General features: G+C 46.3%; 2 protein-coding genes across 2 annotated transcripts in view; one reads left to right on the top strand and one right to left on the bottom strand.

Moving 5' to 3' along the window:
• The window catches only part of LOC135809020 (enolase-like), a 27,163-nt gene extending 9,746 nt beyond the window's left edge, over positions 1-17,417 (bottom strand). The window contains exons 1-5 of the mRNA XM_065322278.1: positions 17,029-17,417; positions 6,926-6,970; positions 6,263-6,346; positions 5,349-5,474; positions 4,975-5,138 (exon numbers count right to left, since the gene is read on the bottom strand). Of these exons, the coding sequence (XP_065178350.1) occupies positions 4,975-5,138; positions 5,349-5,474; positions 6,263-6,346; positions 6,926-6,970; positions 17,029-17,184 (575 nt within the window). The 5' untranslated portion in view covers positions 17,185-17,417. The remainder of the gene's footprint in view (positions 1-4,974; positions 5,139-5,348; positions 5,475-6,262; positions 6,347-6,925; positions 6,971-17,028) is intronic.
• Positions 9,424-11,575, top strand: LOC135809019 (uncharacterized HTH-type transcriptional regulator YdfD-like). The gene has a single exon (XM_065322277.1). It carries the CDS (start codon positions 9,673-9,675, stop codon positions 11,041-11,043), a length of 1,371 nt encoding a protein of 456 aa, XP_065178349.1. The 5' UTR covers positions 9,424-9,672; the 3' UTR covers positions 11,044-11,575.

The following is a 17,417-nucleotide window of genomic DNA, read 5'->3' as shown; positions in this document are numbered from 1 at the left end:
ATCCCCATCTAGTAGGGCGCAGTCACCCAGTTTCGGTGGAAGTACGCGAGTTCGATTGGGATTCAAGTAGGAAGGGAGCGTCTCAGCTTCCTCGGACCACGACCATTCGACTCAGCACCCCGAAGACTACAACTGGTGAAATTTTGATTTTTGCCTTAACTTCCCCTTTAACAATTGCGTTAGCTACAGTCTTTGCAGACATATCTGGTAGTGCATATGCCTCCACCCAGCGGCTGAAGCCGTCGATTACGACCAAGATATAGCGGTTGCCTCGTTCCGACACTACAAAGGGACCTACTAAATCAATTCCGACGCGCTCAAAGCAGTAGCCAGCTTGCAGCGAGCCTAAAACTGCACGGCCTGATGTGGTTTTGTTAGAGGCTTGTTGACAATCCGTACAACATTGGATATATGTACGTACAGACGCAGTCATCCCAAACCAAAAGAAGCGTTGCTTACACTTGGCAATGGTTTTGTCGACTCCGCCGTGGCTTCCCCCAGGAAGGTCGTGTAGAGAAGATATGGCTGTGTTTACTAAGTCACCGGGCACAACTAGAAGTAGGTGATCTACGCCGTCGACGTCCTTCTTCCGCCATAGAAGTCCATCGGAGACCTGGAAGGTGTGTAGTTCAGCAGCAAATCGGCGGGTGGCTTTGGAAACAGCTACTAGTTGGTTCTCTGGTGGCCGGACAAGAGATCCAGTCCCATTGTCGTACCAAGACAACACTTTCTGAATCTCAGGATCAGCGGACTGGGCGGTCCGTACATCAAACTCGGTAAGAGCGGCAAAATCGGGCTGAACAGTGATCTGTGGTAAGATCGCAGAGACCAAATCGATGTCATCATGTGTGACTACCTCAACCTCATCAGTCGCAATGTCAGTTTCGACAGGATAGCGGGATAATGCATCTGCATTGGCATGTTGCAACCCAGCACGATGAAGGATCGTGAAGTCATACTCGGACAGCTTCTCTAACCATCGTGCTCTACGACCTCGAGGTTCCGGCGTTTTCATCAATTCTTTCAAGGCTGCGTGGTCTGTACGGATTTGAAAACGCTTTCCTAGCAAGTAGTGGCGATACTGATCAATGAACGTAACACAGGCCAAGAGTTCACGATCGTAAGTGCTGTAATTCCTCTGCGCCTTGTTGAACACTTTGCTGGCATAAGCAATAACCGCGACCTGATCGCCCTGCTGCTGGCTAAGAACTGCTCCCATACCGCAACTACTTGCATCTGTATCAAGAATGAAATCTTGTGCAGTTGGAGACAGATCAGGATATGCAAGGATCGGAGCTGATGTCAAACGTTCCTTGAGCATGCGAAAAGCCACAACACATGGCTTTGTCCACTCGAACTTTCTTCCTTTCTCTGTCAAGGCATGCAATGGTGCCGCAATCTTTGCAAAGTTCTTGATGAACCGGCGGTAATAGCCAACTAGCCCAAGAAATGCTTGCACGTCACCTTTGTCGGTTGGGGTTCGCCAGTTGAGAACCTTCGCTACGTTCTCATTCCCTGTTGCGACGCCTTGCGAGCTTATCTTGTGCCCAAGAAATGCAACTTCGACCTGGAGGAACCGACACTTCGCAAGTTTCAGCTTAAGGTTGGCGCCTCGAAGACGGCTGAAGACATCTCGCAACATAAGGTAGTGCCCATCTAGTGTCGAGCTCGCCACATTCACGTCGTCGAAGAAGACTCGACACACCTCCGACGAATGAGTCAATAACAGGTCTCCAAGGATTTTCTCCATCGCTCGCTGAAAGGTTGCTGGCCCGTTGCTTACTCCCATCGGTAAGACATTGAATTCGTAAAGGCCGACAGGCGTTGCAAAAGCGCTCTTGTGGCGGTCCGCTTCCTCGAGCTCTAGTTGCCAATACCCATTTGCTAAATCCATCGTGGAAAAGAATCTACAGCCACACAATGAATCGAGCGTGTCATCAATTCGTGGTAGGGGGTACGCATCTCGAACAGTGACCGCATTCAGTTTCCTGTAGTCCACGCATAATCTCAACGTCCCATCCTTCTTCTTCACTAAGACTATCGGGGAAGCCCAAGGACTGTCGGATTCGCTAATAATACCCTTCTCAAGTAGGTTTACGATCAGTGCCTTCAGTTCAGCTCTCTTGTGGAAAGGCAGTCTCCTAGCAGCCTGTTTAATGGGTGCTGCGTCACCAGTCTTAATACGATGCGTGCATGAGGTGCACAGCCCAAGCGAATCTCCCGACAGTACAAAGATGTCTCGAAACTCCAGCAGTAACTCGAGTAACTGCTGATGCTGTTCGGCATTGAGGTGACTTTGCGTACGTAACCATTCTCGCAACTCTTGTTCACCACCTGTGTCACCAGTAGCACTATCGCAGTCTACGGTGCACGCACAAGACTCTGCTGCGGATTCCTCTGCAATGTCAATCTCCTCGAACACTTCCGCTACAGCAACATTTGTACCACAGTACAAAGTTTCATCACATGTTGCTCTGTTTGTCACCGGGATGCAAAATTCAGACATTTGAGCCCCAGATAGGAGTACCTCTCCAATCTCTAACAGTGGATGCTTCTCCTGAAATGCTGCTAGACCCTCTAGGAGATACAACTCGTCTTGGCTACTATTGTCACATGTTACTTGCACCATACACACATGTTCTGCTGGTATGACGGTCTTGTCTGCTACCCGGATGCGCATTGACTCTGCTGGAACTGCTTTCCTTTGCTCAAATGTCCAGCCATCATTTGAAAACTCGATCTTGGCACCAGACTTGTGTAAATAGTCTGTGCCTAAGATAATCTCTGGATTGATGTTCCGTGCCACAAGAAATTTCTGCACTATTTTCTCATGCCGATCAATTTCAACAGTGCAAAAAACAGTACCCATAATTGAAAGAGAGCTCTCAGTAACCGAATGAACTCGTGCGTTGTCGGGGCTTGGCACAGCACCCGGACAAATTTCCATTAATTTGTTGCAACTGATTAACGACACGCTGGAGCCAGTGTCCACCAAAACATTAGTAACAACTACATCATTAAGCTGACAATTAATTACACATCGACGTGACCTGATACTGGCGACGCTTGATGAAATATCTACGGTAACATCATGACTGACTGACTCTTGCTCCTCAGAGCCAGTCACTGACCGTTTCCCTGACGACGCGGATGGGGGCAATGCCGGGAAAAGTGGCCGATTTCTCCACAGTTGTAGCAGGCTCTGGGCCGTGAGTTTTGTGGCCTGGTGTGCTGTCTACTTTCTTGCGTGCCTTGAGCCATCCGGTCTAACTTTCGGTCGATGCTCTTTAGAAGTGAGATCAGGTCACCCACTCCTACATCATTTGCAGTAGCTGTTGCTGCCGCGACCTGAAAATGCTCCGAAGGTGAAGGCAATGCCGTACGGCTTGGAGCACGCATTGCCTCCATTTGATATGCCGTGGTGATTGTGATTGCTCTTTGTTACTTTGTACAGCTTCATCTAACGTGTTCGGCCTGTTTGACGCTAGCTGCAGGCGTACCTCTGATGTGTTCTGCCCGTCTATGAATTGTTGCAGGACAATTCTTTCGACAATATTTCCACCCTGGCCCGGGAAAGCGCGTGATGCAAGGGAACGTAAAGCCGCAGCAAAAGCTGGTTGTGTTTCGTTTGACAGTTTTACCCTGGCCCTGAGTTCCACCTCCCGCAGCTGTTGCTGTTGCACGGGCTCAAAGTGGGCTGTTAGATTCGTGGATAAAACTGGATACGTGTCATTTGGGTTTGCCGCCCGCACGGTATTGAAAATTTGATGTGCGATTCCCTCCAGTCTAGCTCCCATGAACACAATTCTATCCTCATCGCCATAACCATTGGCAACACATGCAGCATTGAACGAGGATAGCCAACTTTGCCAATCCTCATCGCCCTTCCCCAGGTACGGATTCGGAACTATCACCGGTCGTGCCAATGCTCGCTGTTGTACTGCCTGTTGTGGTTGCTGTGCATTCCCACCCCGTTGTGCCATTATGCTCCAAGATTAAAATTAAATTTTATGCAAGGAAAACTATGTTAACAATCTAGTGTAATGTATTAAACAAAGCACTTAAAAGTTCCAATTCCTTGAATCTCCACAAGTCCACAAGTCGTGCTCTTCTATCTTGACAGCACTATCCACATTGACCAATTGCAATACAGTACTTCAATTAAATACCAGAACACGGCAGCAGTGATACGGTAGAGGGTTTTATTCATTCAGCAGGACATAAATCACGGTACACAGCAGCACTGACTTAGCCTGTGACTACAACTGTAGTTCCTTCATCAACATCTTGTAGACTTAATCATAGTTGATAGCGACTTGCCGCAGAGTAGTCATCATTAGTTAGCGACTTGCACTAGTAGTCATCATTAGGTAGCGACTTGCACTAGTAGTCACCGCTGTTGTATAATTATCATCATCTGGTAGCGACTTGCACGAGTGGCCACCGCTGCCACCACTGTTGTAACTCCCTTTCTATGCCTGCTCCCAGTCCCGTGCCATCTCCACACTTGTACAAATGGACGACGATAACTACATTTAGAGGACTGTTTATTGACACGACGAAGAAACACAACTAGACATGACGAACTCAAGACGAAGACATGATAAACTCAAGACGAAGACATCATGACTCAAGACGAAGACAGCATTTCACACCACAGCAACACGCGCATGCACCAACATGACGTACACACGACGTACACAAAATAACGTACTACAACATCTGTGTATGATGGTCCTACCGGTAGGACCGAGGTCTATGCAAGCTATCATTAATAAATAACCCAACCCATCAACTCCTAGGTGCTGAAATCCACAACGAATAAGGTAGGGACAAATAACAGCATGCCATTCCTACATAGCCCTGGCCTATGTAGCTGTTTGCCAATTCTAACATTGGAAAAGCCCGTTTTTTCAGTACACCACTGAAGGTTCCAACTTGGACCCGGTGATTATGCTTTCCCTCTGCACTTACATTAGCTTATGGCATGGCAGTGAGATGTGCCACACTCTATCTCCTCCAAGGAGAGATGTAATCTTCTCGCTTTGTTCTTGTGGGGTGAGATCATGGCGGCCGCCTCTAGAAGTGTCTAATGATGTGCTGCTGGCGTCATTGTCTGTTTTGCTGGAAATTGATGCCTGTTATTACGACCGATACCACAGCATAGAATACCTTGAATCACGCGGCTTTGCCATGTGCCATGTTAGCCATATGGGTGTGTCGTCACTTGAAGTATAAAGTTTCAAATACAAGTACATATATCAAGATCCTTTCTCGTCGCAGGCAATGCGGGCAACTCAGGCACAAAGCCAGAAGTAAGTTCCAGAATTGGCATAGCCTTTGCTCACCTGTGAAGAAGTTGCCTTCTTCCGACCGTTTTGCTTGCCCTGTGTGGGTGCTTCATGCACTTTGCTGTTGGCTTCACGGAGTGATACTGAATCTTGTGTCCGCACAGCAGCACTCACAGCGAGTCTCTATATCCAGCAAATTAAATATAGAAGATCAGAACACGCTCCATCTCCGGACAGCTAGCTGTTTTGTCCATGTTAGGCCTCATCAGTCAGAGCATGTCCCAGTAATAATCATGTGCCCTTGATTCACTATGATACAATTATCCTTGTCTTGAAAAGCATATTTCACTTGTCCTCCCTTGGTCCTGTCTGGTGTAACCTTAAGAGCCCTGCAGTGGAGCTCTACCAATAATATTACTTGAAGTATCAACCAGTGTCCTCACCAAATAGGCAGGTTAGGGGCCGGTCACACTGAGGGAAATTTTGAAAAAATCTGTGGTTACCATGGATATTTGCCGCTGTGCGGGAGATTTGAGAGATTTAATCCACTCGATGAAAATCAGCTCGAGGCCTCGCTTTTCCGCCGAAGATTATAATCATCCGCGGCTTCCACATTTCTTTCAGTTTCCTTGATTTTTTTATTGCGTTATGAAGTGGAGCTATACTCTAGAGGCTGTTCTGATGCAGCTCTGGCCCAGGAGCGGAGCTGACAGACTGCCAGAAGCGAATGGTGACAAAAAATAGCTTGTGTGGGTGAGATTTTTTCATTGTGCGTATCCAGTGTGGCCGCAATGAAAAGTATAAAAAAGTATTCCCGGTTTATAATCTGAGGATTGTTCCCTCAATGTGACCGGTCCCTAAAGAAGTCATCTACATGTATGTGTTAGCGATGGCTCCATCAGTAACTTGGGAACCACGTTGTTGGAGTAGATTACAGTAGTACACACTCGGTACCATGATTATGCACTTACTCTTGGTACGCCATTTAGAATGCCATAGAGCTCTGCTACTACACCTGGCGTGGCATTCACCGACCATCCAGATCTAATGACACACTGAAACACACACGAGTGCAGTAACAAGTGCCAAAAAACACTAAATGAGTACATGTACTTGAGATAGCCAGTTTCAGCACTTGATTGACCATTAGTGCTGAATAACCCACAAGAGAACATACCGTAGACGTACTATTACTCTGATTCTACTTTCTCAACCGTCTCCACCTGTACTATACACATGTAGGTATGTATGCGGCTCCATAACATATTCCATGCCGAGTGAGAACCAACTGATAATTGCAAAACCTGGCTCTCATTGAAATATTAACTTCAGTGCTGTACCTATCCAACCAGCTCGTGATGATAAAGCCTGTGTAATTGAACACATTGTGTACACACCGTCAGTGCCGATAGCATTATGGATCTCTTTACAGTCACTAGAACAGTACATTGTAGTAGTAGCCGTAGTAGAGCCGTGTCTGACCTGTAACAGTTTAAAAAAAGCCTGGACTCTATCAGCATATCGTTTGAATGTAAACATGTTGAAGTAAATTTATCCAACACATGCAATGTACACAGTACAGCCGTATTCAATGTGTAGAAGCGCTGTCGATTCTGCCCACTAAATAAGCTTACTTTGGTGACGGTGGGCGCGTGGGCTCTTCTGGAGAAGAACTCGGTCTGCATGGAGCACAAACAAGACAAAACGATGTTGCAACGTGTTAAGCTATGTACAATGAGACCTCACCTAATTCCACACCTTTGTACAGTAAAACCTGTAATGCCGACCACTCGGATATGGCGCCCACTCGGATATGGCGCCCACTCGACCATGGCGACGACTTCTCCTTGTCACGGACGCATTCACGCTCAAACTGCTCGGATAAGGCGACCACTCGCTCAACGCGACCAACGACCACCCCCCCCCCCCCCCCGCGACCGCGTTGCACCCTACTAGTCATGTACAGGCACGCATTGCACTGTGCACCACATAACATGGTAGATCTACACATCAGCGCAAGAAGTATACTCAATCAGCGCAAGAAGTATACTCAATCAGCGCAAGAAGTATACTCAATCAGCGCAGCAGGGAGTGTAGAATCTGATGTAGGTCTACATGGTGCATGCACGACACTTGACAGGTATGAGGCCCCCAGGCACATGATCAAATATGAGTTGTAGCATAGGTGTGTGCAATGTGATGCACTGATCAAAGTGATATATCACATGTATATGTATAGTGAGTATGTTCACGTGACCCACTGAACCTGGATAAGAAGACCACCTGGCCAAGGTGACCACTTCTTCTCGTCCCTTGAGTGGTCGCCTTAGCCAGGTTTCACTGTAGTTCATGAATAAATGATCCAGTGGATTGGCAACGTGCACGGCCGGGGCAGACCTGCAAGACCAGTGGGCACTCCTAGTCAGGCTACTGTAACTGTAACTGTAACTACAAATACAATGATTATGATTATGATTATGTAGTTGTAGATCCTGCGCCTTGCCCTTGCACCGCGGCTTGGTACCGGTACTAGTAGTACCAAGAGTAGATCTACATCATGTAGTACTACTTCTACCAAGAGTACATAACCCCTGCCGGCCTGGGGGTTATGTACTCTTGCTTCTACCAAGAGTACATGAAAACCAGAGTGTGCAGCTCGGATGGGTGGCTGTCACGGCGGAATTCCGTGATTACATCATTTTAGTGATGTAGTGCGTACAAGCAGGATTCAAGCAGGTCTCTTTCTGCACAACTGCAGCTCAGTTGTACGCACTACGCCATTTCAATCTGCGCCAAATATGATGTAATCACGGAATTCCGCCGTGACAGACACCTATCAGAAAAGGCCCCAAGGCTGCACACTCTGGTTTTCATGTACAGTAGATATTGGTTATAACGTGCCCTTCTGATTTTTCACATTTTATCACTATAACCGGTATATCACTACAGGCGATTTTCAACTGCGCTCGTCATACATACACATTATACACGTGTGGGTACTCGATCGCGCTAATGTAGCATACTGATACATGATGCATGCTGCTGCACCTTCCCCAGTCTAGAGTGAAGAACTTCTTGGCCCAAAGGCATCATCCAGGAAGCATCAGACCAGAATACACTATGGAAACACACATGTGGCTCCGAGTTGAGACATCAATACCTCACACTCGTGTGTTGCTATCACTATAGACGATAATTTTTCTGCACAAAGAGGTGATTGGAATGGTGATTCTGTATCCTTATAGCCGATTTATCGCTATATCCGATATATTGGTTATAATGATAATTTGACTGGCTTTTTCTGGTTTTGCTTTTGATATCTTCATTTTGTATCAATATAGCCGGTTTATCACTATGTCCGATGACTTTATAACCGATATCCACTGTACTCATGCTTCTACCGACTACCTGATACCTAACCGCCGTAACCGGTCTACTCTCAGCTACCTGATCTATGCAGTAATATAACTACTAAGAAAGTAGTTACTTAGTAAGACTACGGCGCGCGCGGGTCTGACTTTAGAGAGGTTAAGTTACACGTTTTTTGCCCTTTTTTCAAAACGCGGTGCAAATCTCACGTTACGTGTAATTTTTAGAGGTTAAGTTATACGTGCGACGTGACGTGAAATTTTGCCTTGCAGGATTCGGGTTTAGTTCGCACAAATATCAAATCTTCCAACAAACTCGATAAATTTCCATAAAATTCCGGAAACTCACACAAATTCGGTCGGGATAACCAAGCGAAACGTCCAAAAACTCACGTCATGAACTAACTTACGCGCGGGACAGTCAACTCACGTAAAACACGTCAAATTTTACGTGAGTTTTTTCACTTTTTGACGTAAAAGTTCACGGACGTAAGACTTTTACGTGAAACTTAACCTCTCTTTTATAAGCTGGATTTCCCGCCGGAACTGCCTGTCGCATGGCACCACCTGCACCACTAGCACTGTACTGCTGTGCTGCATGCTGCACTGCACGCAAAATGCACAGCTAGCTAGCTAGCTAGCTAAGCTAGCTATCTAGACGAGTGCCACGTGGCGATTTCACTCGTAGATCTACTGAAACAAAGAAGTACCGGTACTCGTACTACATGTACATCGCGATAAGCAAAGGATACTCGATGAGAAATTTTATCTGACATTAATTTTTGTTGTGAAGGAGAGAAAGGCGAGAGAAAGCTCAGTCCTGCCCGGGCTTCGGGAGCAGCTTTTGTAATTCGTCGTGGCGGTGGAGATCAATAGGAGTGAAATGGTTGGTGGACTGACTGGACTTCGTTTCATAGCCATAGCTCTGTGCAATGACGACGCTGTTCTCTTGAAATGACCAGCATGGTGCTGTGTGGACTGTGGATTTGGGAACATCACCTGACACTATAGAAATGTATCGTCAATGTTATCGCCTGGCTTCAGCGCCACTGTTCAGTTCCGCCTTTAGACGGCCGCAGAGAGGCGTTCTCAATGGAGTCCCGCGCGTGAGGGCAGCACCATTCTCTGTCTCTGCACCTACGGATGGCTCCGCAACTTTATTTCAGGATCTTGGAGCTGAAGTAGATGGTCCTAATCTGCGAGTTGGCAGTCCTGGTCCATCAGAGCTGGCGAAATGTGCAGATATGCTGAGACAAGCAGCTGCGTGGAAGATGTCACAGGAGGATGTTGATAGCTTATTTCACTATGGTCCACAAAAAGGCGATCCAGGTTTTCGTCGTGCCCTGGCTACCTTCCTGAGTTCTCGATATGGAGATGAAGTACTGGCTGACGAGTTGATACCGACTGCAGGTGCTACGCAAGGATTGGCTATGCTGACATCATTTTACTTTTCTACTGGCGATGTTGTCTTTGTTGAGGATTTGACGTTCTTTATCGCTCTGGAATTCTTCCGCAAAGAGTTAAATCTTAAAGTTATCAGCATTCGTTCAGATAGCGAGGGCATAATTCCCAGTGAATTGAAGCGACGCGTAGATGAGTATTCTTCTGAGCTGCGTACACCAGGTGACGAGCGTCCATTCCGTGCAATGCTGTACTGCATACCAACATATCACAATCCGACTGGACGCTGTTTGTCACCCGAACGCCGTTCTGAGCTGGTCCGTGTTGCGCGCGAATGTGAGTTGTTAGTAGCGTGCGATGATGTGTATAACCTTCTACCAATCAGTCCCAGCGACGATCAGCCGGTAAAGGTGTCACAGCGACTCTTGGCCTATGATGACATCGCTCCAGGTGACAAGACGAGTGGCAACGTGGTGTCCAACGGAACTTTCAGTAAAATCTTTGGACCTGGTGTTCGTCTTGGCTGGTTGGAAGGGCCTGATCGTATTCTTGAGCCACTGCGTACGAGTCATTTTATACGAGGTGGTGGTGCTGTGCAGCATGTTGTAGCTGGATTGGCTGAAGGTCTCATTGTTCTTGGGCTGCTTGGTAGACATGTTGATCACTGTCAGTCAGTATTCCAAACACGGGCCAGAGTGTTGGATGCAGCGCTTCGTAAACATTTACCTGCTGGTTGCTCTTGGGTATTCCCTGAGGGTGGCTTTTTTATATGGCTGAGGCTACCGGAAAATGTTGATGGCGGTGAGCTGGAGACGTCTGTGTTGCAAGACAACGTTCTGATCTTCTCCGGTCGTAACTTTTCCCCTGATGGTAAGTTCAACAACTATGTCAGGTTGTGTTTCACCTATTCGGAAGAGGAGCAGTTGAGTCAAGGCGCAGAGATTATCGGCAAGCATGTACGAGTGCTAGCCGAATCGAACTAACTGCTTGTTTTATTGTGTGTCATTTCCGGCAGCACCAGTCCCGCATGAAGCATAGATGTCGACATGCATGCTAGTAGTATACCTGCAGATGACCATCGTACTATGAGTTCCCATACCTTGATAAAGACCTGTACTTGATTTGGTGTTGTGGGATTGACAAACATAGTATCTATTAAACAGCCATAGGCACATGACATACAGCTATATTTCATTTCACACATGCTACCTGTGTATCCCAAATCTTCTCTTCCTAACACGTTGCGTGTATGCTATTTCCATGTTGAATCCCACGGCATAATTATCTTTTAGCATTATAGTTCTTTGCTTTGCTTTGTTAGACGAGTTCTTGCTCCACAGTTTTCATATTTTTGTCTCTTTTGTAGGCCAGCAGTTTTCTCTTTGTTTTGTTGATACTATGATATTTGAAGGACACAACAAGTTTTACCATTTGAAGGGTAATATCTTACCCAGAACAAACGTTTCTGACTGACTAACACTGACTCTTCTGCGGTTCAAGCCTTCTGCAAGTATACCCGTCTATATGTCTTGGTTGCCAACGGTGCATGTTGAAGTGTGTGATGTGCCCATGTTGCTGCTGATGGGTGCTGGTAGTCTTTTTGTTCTGGGTGTTGTCTACATGTTGCCGGGCACGTGTAGTGCATGCACTGTCTTTCTTTTTCTTTTCATTTTATCAGCACTCATGTTTGGTGGGGCAAGTCCTGTGTACACATGGATATTATGTAGGTTAGTGGGCAAATGTCCACTGTCTTCGTCTGTGTCGTTGGCTCTCTATCGTTTCCATTGGCTTGTATCCCTACACTGTCTTTTAATCTTGGTGAAGTGGCATCGTTCGGGTTTTTGTCCAGTACATGTTTCGTTTGGTTGGGGATATAATGCATCCATGCGGTACGTGTAGAATGCTGATTATCCTAATGTGAACTATCCGAGAAATCAATTATCTCAAAGAAGTACCTTGTTGCATCACATTGAAATGCTGATTTTCCTTACCCACATCATTATAGTCCAGGGTGCATGACTGCACGGTGATGCCAAGACTTATCATTACTGCAGTGGATAATTTCGAGGACCTGGAATGCTTTGCATCCCTGTGTTACTACCAAAGAAAAGGAGAAATGATGGAAATTTGCAGGGGATGTGTGTTAAGAATGGACATGGTGCTTGTCGTGAATATCACGAATCCACGTTACACTCTTTATTATATCATTATTTTGTTCATGTGTAAGTCATGCTGATGTCGTTGCACGCATCGCGAGCGCAGTGTTGCAGTTCTCAGGCCAGAGCATGGGCAGTGGAGCCAGTGGCTCCTTTTTCACTACCTTTTTTTCCTTTTGGTCTCACTTGTCTCAACTAATGGTGTTTGGTGACATTGATTTCAAGTCACCTTTCAAGTAAAAAAGTGCAATATCATTCCGAGAACCGGAACACTTCCAAATTTGAGTGAGCAATACTTATTCGTGCTTGGCTACGAGCTCCCCAACTCCACACTACGGTACAAAGTTGCGCACAGTGCTCGCTCCCTTATTTGGATATAACCATTACAGAAGTTCTACCATGCCACTACTACTCCCAGCAGTGAATGGGTACCGGGTCCTAGTCTCAATTACACTGAAAACATATTGTAAAATCATCGACGGATCTCTGATAAGCACCACACATCGAGCATGCCCACAGGCAAACCGCTCAGGCCCCGTCCAGGTTACATCAGAATCCGGCATTATTGTCGGCTCCTAAACTATCGTAGCCCTGGACAGGGGTGAGAAACAGAAACACCCGTCCTGTGGACTGTAGCTCGCTACTAACTAGGGGTGAAAGTTGGCACTGAGATCCCGAGTTCGAGTACTCTGATTTTCTCCGATCGAATATTCGAGTATTCTTGATATCCTAAAAATCGCACACCAACCGCCTCAAAAATCACATGATACAACCCTGGTTGAACCGATAGGTAGTAAACGAGTATTCGAATATTCGGTATAATTGTTTCACCCCTACTACTAACTAAAACTGCAGCACCAAGACTGGAAGATCAAAAGATTGAAACTCAAGAATGTACAATACTGGGTAACTAACTTGTTACGGCATGCGGGTAAACGTAGCAGTAGACAATGCATTGGCGATGTACAAGACAGTAGACCATATGTATTGATTAACAGAACCAACTGAGTCTGAATTGACATTTCGCAGCGGCTTTACTGTACACGTATACGGAAGAATGTGATGTGATGGACAAAGAGGAAAATATGACTACAATAAGGCAGAAATAATTGGTGGTCCCTCAAAAACAAGTCGTTAATAATTAAAGTTGAATTTGTTATCTGCAAAAATGATAACCGCAATCAATAAGACAAGCTGAATCGACATTTGTGTATAAGGGGCCGTCCATAAATATCGATGTTTTTTTAGAGACGATATTGGTGCTTCTCTCCCTTGACCCCCCTCCCTCCCCCCAGAAGACGCACATGTACATCTAGATCATGGAATCAATATTTTTGGATGCTCATGAAGTGCCCAGGATGTTGAGGGTCCGGTGTAGGCGTGAAAATCCCGCCGCACTCACGCAATAGCTGCATCGCCTGGGGGGAGCGAACCGGGTTGGCGCTGCAGTGCTCACAGCCATCGTGTACTGGTACCATGGTGTAGCCAAAGCGGCTACGCTCGGGCTTGAATTTTTTCAAATCCTTGTTCAGACAGTGAAGACTGGAAACTCTTGTGGAGTTCGTCCGTGTTTGTTCGCACTGCCTCTACGTCTTGAAAAAGGTCTCCTGCAGGCATCGTTCGGCCGATTTCCACAATCAATAGCTCATTCTTTTGCTCTTGAAATTCGCCATGGGCGTACAGCTTCCAATTTTTGATTTTGTTCTTGTGTCGCGAGTTTTAGCTCCGCGAACGGAAGCTGGTTTCACATTTCTTGTATAGCCATTTAGACGTCCGCGTGCAGGGATCGGCGAAACTTCAGATATTTACATCGATATTTTTCTGATGCTCGAAAAGACGCACATGGCTCAAACCCCCTCCCCCCCAGACGCACCAATATCGTCTCTAAAAAAACATCGATATTTACGGACGGCCCCTAAACACCGCCTAAGAAAAACTACATTAGGCCAAACTAAAGAAGGTGTGTGGTTCGACTCACCCGACCGACCGTACAATTTCAGCCCGACCGTAACTTTTTTTCGGCGGGCTGTCGTGTGACTGACGTACGTGGACTGAACACGTCCACGTCTACGTGCTGTGCGGCGTGAGTCTGCGGACGCAGGCGGCTCCTTTTGGACTTGACTTGTAGTTGTACTGCAGTGCAGTGCAGTGAGTGGTACGACTGCTGCCTTGTGCTGGTAGTAGAGTCTACTCGATACGCGTATACAGTGTATTTACATGTACTAAAAAATATATTAAAAAAAAAAATCCGCCCGCCCGCCCGTAAAAAAAATGTCCATGTTAGTCGAACCACACACCTTCTTTAGTTTGGCCTTAGGCCCTTATTTAAGGGCGACACTACGGTAATGAAAACGTGCTTTCAGCGTAAGACTCAGAATATCTATCTGAGGCTGGGTGTAGCTCGATTTAAAATATTTAAACAAATGGCGAGGAGACAATAATTTGATAACCGCAATCAATAAGACAAGCTGTCGTGAGAATAAAAGAATTCAAGCTGAATCAATATTAATTTTGTGTATAAACACCGACACTACGGTGATGAAAACGTGCTTTCAGCGTAAGATTCAGAATATCTACCTGAGGCTGGGTGCATCTCGATTTATAGCACGTTTTCATTACCGTAGTGCCGCTTGTCTTATTGATTGCGGTATCAAATTATTGTCTCCTCACCGTTTGCAAAAATGATGTACATATTTACAATTTGTATGAGCAACGGGTAATGTTAATGTCATTCCTCTTGTCGGAATGTTACCGCTGTTCGCCTTTCCCATTCTTCTGCCCACACATGTACTTAGTGTTGACCTTTCGTCCTACTTCTCTCTGCTCTGTGTATCCCCTGGCCATAGTCGTTAGCATACAGATTCTCACCCTATAAAAGCTGCTGCATTCTTAGTTTCGTGCAGATTAGTTTCCAGAAGATAAGTTCCCTGCAACCTTTTTCTCTTGCTCTACCGACTGCTCTTCTCTACAAATGTGTGACTCACAGTTAACATGTGCTACCACCTTTGTACCATGGCCGGTAGCTTGGCTTACTTAACTAAAGCTCGTAGCTGTACTGATGCAGCTGTTGTAGTACGTTATTTTGTGTACATCGTGCCGGTGTACGTCGTGTTGGTGCATGCACGTGTTGCTGTGGTGTGAGAAGCAGTCTTCGTCTTGAGTTCGTCATGTCTAGCTGTGTTTCCATAGTCGTCTTGCAATAAACAGTCTTTCAAATGTAGTTATCGTCGTCCCTTTGTAGAAGTGTGGAGATGGCACGGGACTGGGAGTAGGTGGAGAAAAGGCAGTTACAACACAGCCTATATGGCCAGCTTGAATAGCTTGCTGTCTACAGCATTGGGTAATTAGTACGTACAGTTGTGTTCTGGTTTTGACAGCCAGAATATGTAAGCATTTTACATTGCTAACCAACAAGAATCCGGAGACCGTTAACTTTAAATGGGGTTAACAAATGTGGCCTTGCAGCACTAGTCTTCAGTCATACCCACCAGGACCATAGCACTCGGACTTCAGGTGGTCCGGCCAATTCAGTGGAAGCATTAGTGACAAAAAAACAAAACATTTTGTACGAGTTGAGTGGGTCAACTTAATAAAATGTCCCGCCATGGCCAGACCGGGTGCTACAGCCCTGCCCACTAATGAACACGGCAAGAAAATTGTGTGCGCGCTCATTTTATGTAAATAATCGACGTGGAGACAGCAAATTGCAATTCTGGAATATAATTGTACTTTAAGCCTGCATCCGGTGTTATCACAGGTGATTACTACGCTAATGTCTGCACCCCTTACATGTACATGTATACAGTCAGACCTCGCTTATCCAGTTCTCTATTTTCCGGATCCCTCGCCATCCGGAAGAAAATCGTTGGTTACCGATTTACAGCATTTGCCGTGCATACATACAGTACGTGTGTGTTCGATTATCTGGTTCCCTCGCCTATCCGGATATTTTTTGTGGAAAACTGATGTGTGCGGTTATGAGGTCTGACTGAGGCATAGCGTACTCCACAGAACAAGACACAAAGGCTAGTTTGTTGCTGCCTGATGATTGCATAGCATCAGAGAGTCCGGCCTACCCAAACTTGGTCTGTTTACGACTCCCTGCGTAGCATGAAAGTCAGACGGTTGCAACAAATTAGCCGTGTGCCAGGTGCCTTGAAGGCACTGAGGCTTGTTGTTGGGTGTAATAATTGTATCCTATTACTCCAAGTATAAACCCATGCTGCGGCGAACCAGACAGTGGCATACAGCGGGTCACTGTGTATCACTATAATAAGGATGCCAAACAAACGGCAGACAGTCCTAATCATGGCTATAGCACCGGGAGTCCGCGTGGTCCCGTCAAATGGGATACTACTACATACTGGTACATGCATTTGACCGGAAGTGAACATTATTGACGAAAACCCCTTTTGCACGTATTGGGTGGATCAACGCTTTCGAAATACGGTCCGACACCGTCATGACCCGACCGGTCATGACCTGACCGGCCAGACCGGGTGCTACGACCCTGCTAACCTAGTACAGTCTTGGACATAGAAATCCAGTCGATTGAGTGGGGCCGGCGCCCTCAGCGCTTACAGAACGTTGCATGCAGTGCACATGTTGACCCAATGCGACCAGCACGCTGCAGCGCATAATTAATCGGCCATGCATGTGTGTACTGCTTACCCACGGCTGCATGGCCAGCGCTCTGGCTGTGTCTGGGGCCGCTAGACGTGCGACCGGATTTCCATGTCCACGACAGTAGTTCATCTACATGTACATAGTCATTGTACATAAGCCATTGGCATTGTATAGTAACTGACTCACCGCATATCCGTTGACATCTTTCGGCTTTTCCAAGTACAGCTTGTTCACCAGCTCCTGGGAATCGCCTTCAATACGAATGCTATCAAAATACTCCCTTACTTTCTTCCTTTTCTTGTCCGAGGTCTCCTCATACTTCTCAAAGTCTCTCAGCGACATAGCCTCACCTGACAGCAAGTTACGTCGTAACCGTTACTGATCACCCCGGTATTTAATCGCCAGGAGCTCAATTCACGCGGCATAGGGGATCAGTCAAGACTCAAGTCAAGAGAACTAGATTCATCCGTAACAGAAAGGGTTTGCTCCCCACACTGTATATATGTACCGTAACAGACTATTATTATTGGCCATTCAATGATAACATTACCACCATACGGCCCACAGACTATCGA

The sequence above is a fragment of the Sycon ciliatum genome, chromosome 2 (assembly GCF_964019385.1).
Source record: "Sycon ciliatum chromosome 2, ocSycCili1.1, whole genome shotgun sequence".
Classification (NCBI taxonomy): Eukaryota; Metazoa; Porifera; class Calcarea; order Leucosolenida; family Sycettidae; genus Sycon; species Sycon ciliatum.
This window is presented reverse-complemented; position numbering and strand designations above follow the sequence as displayed.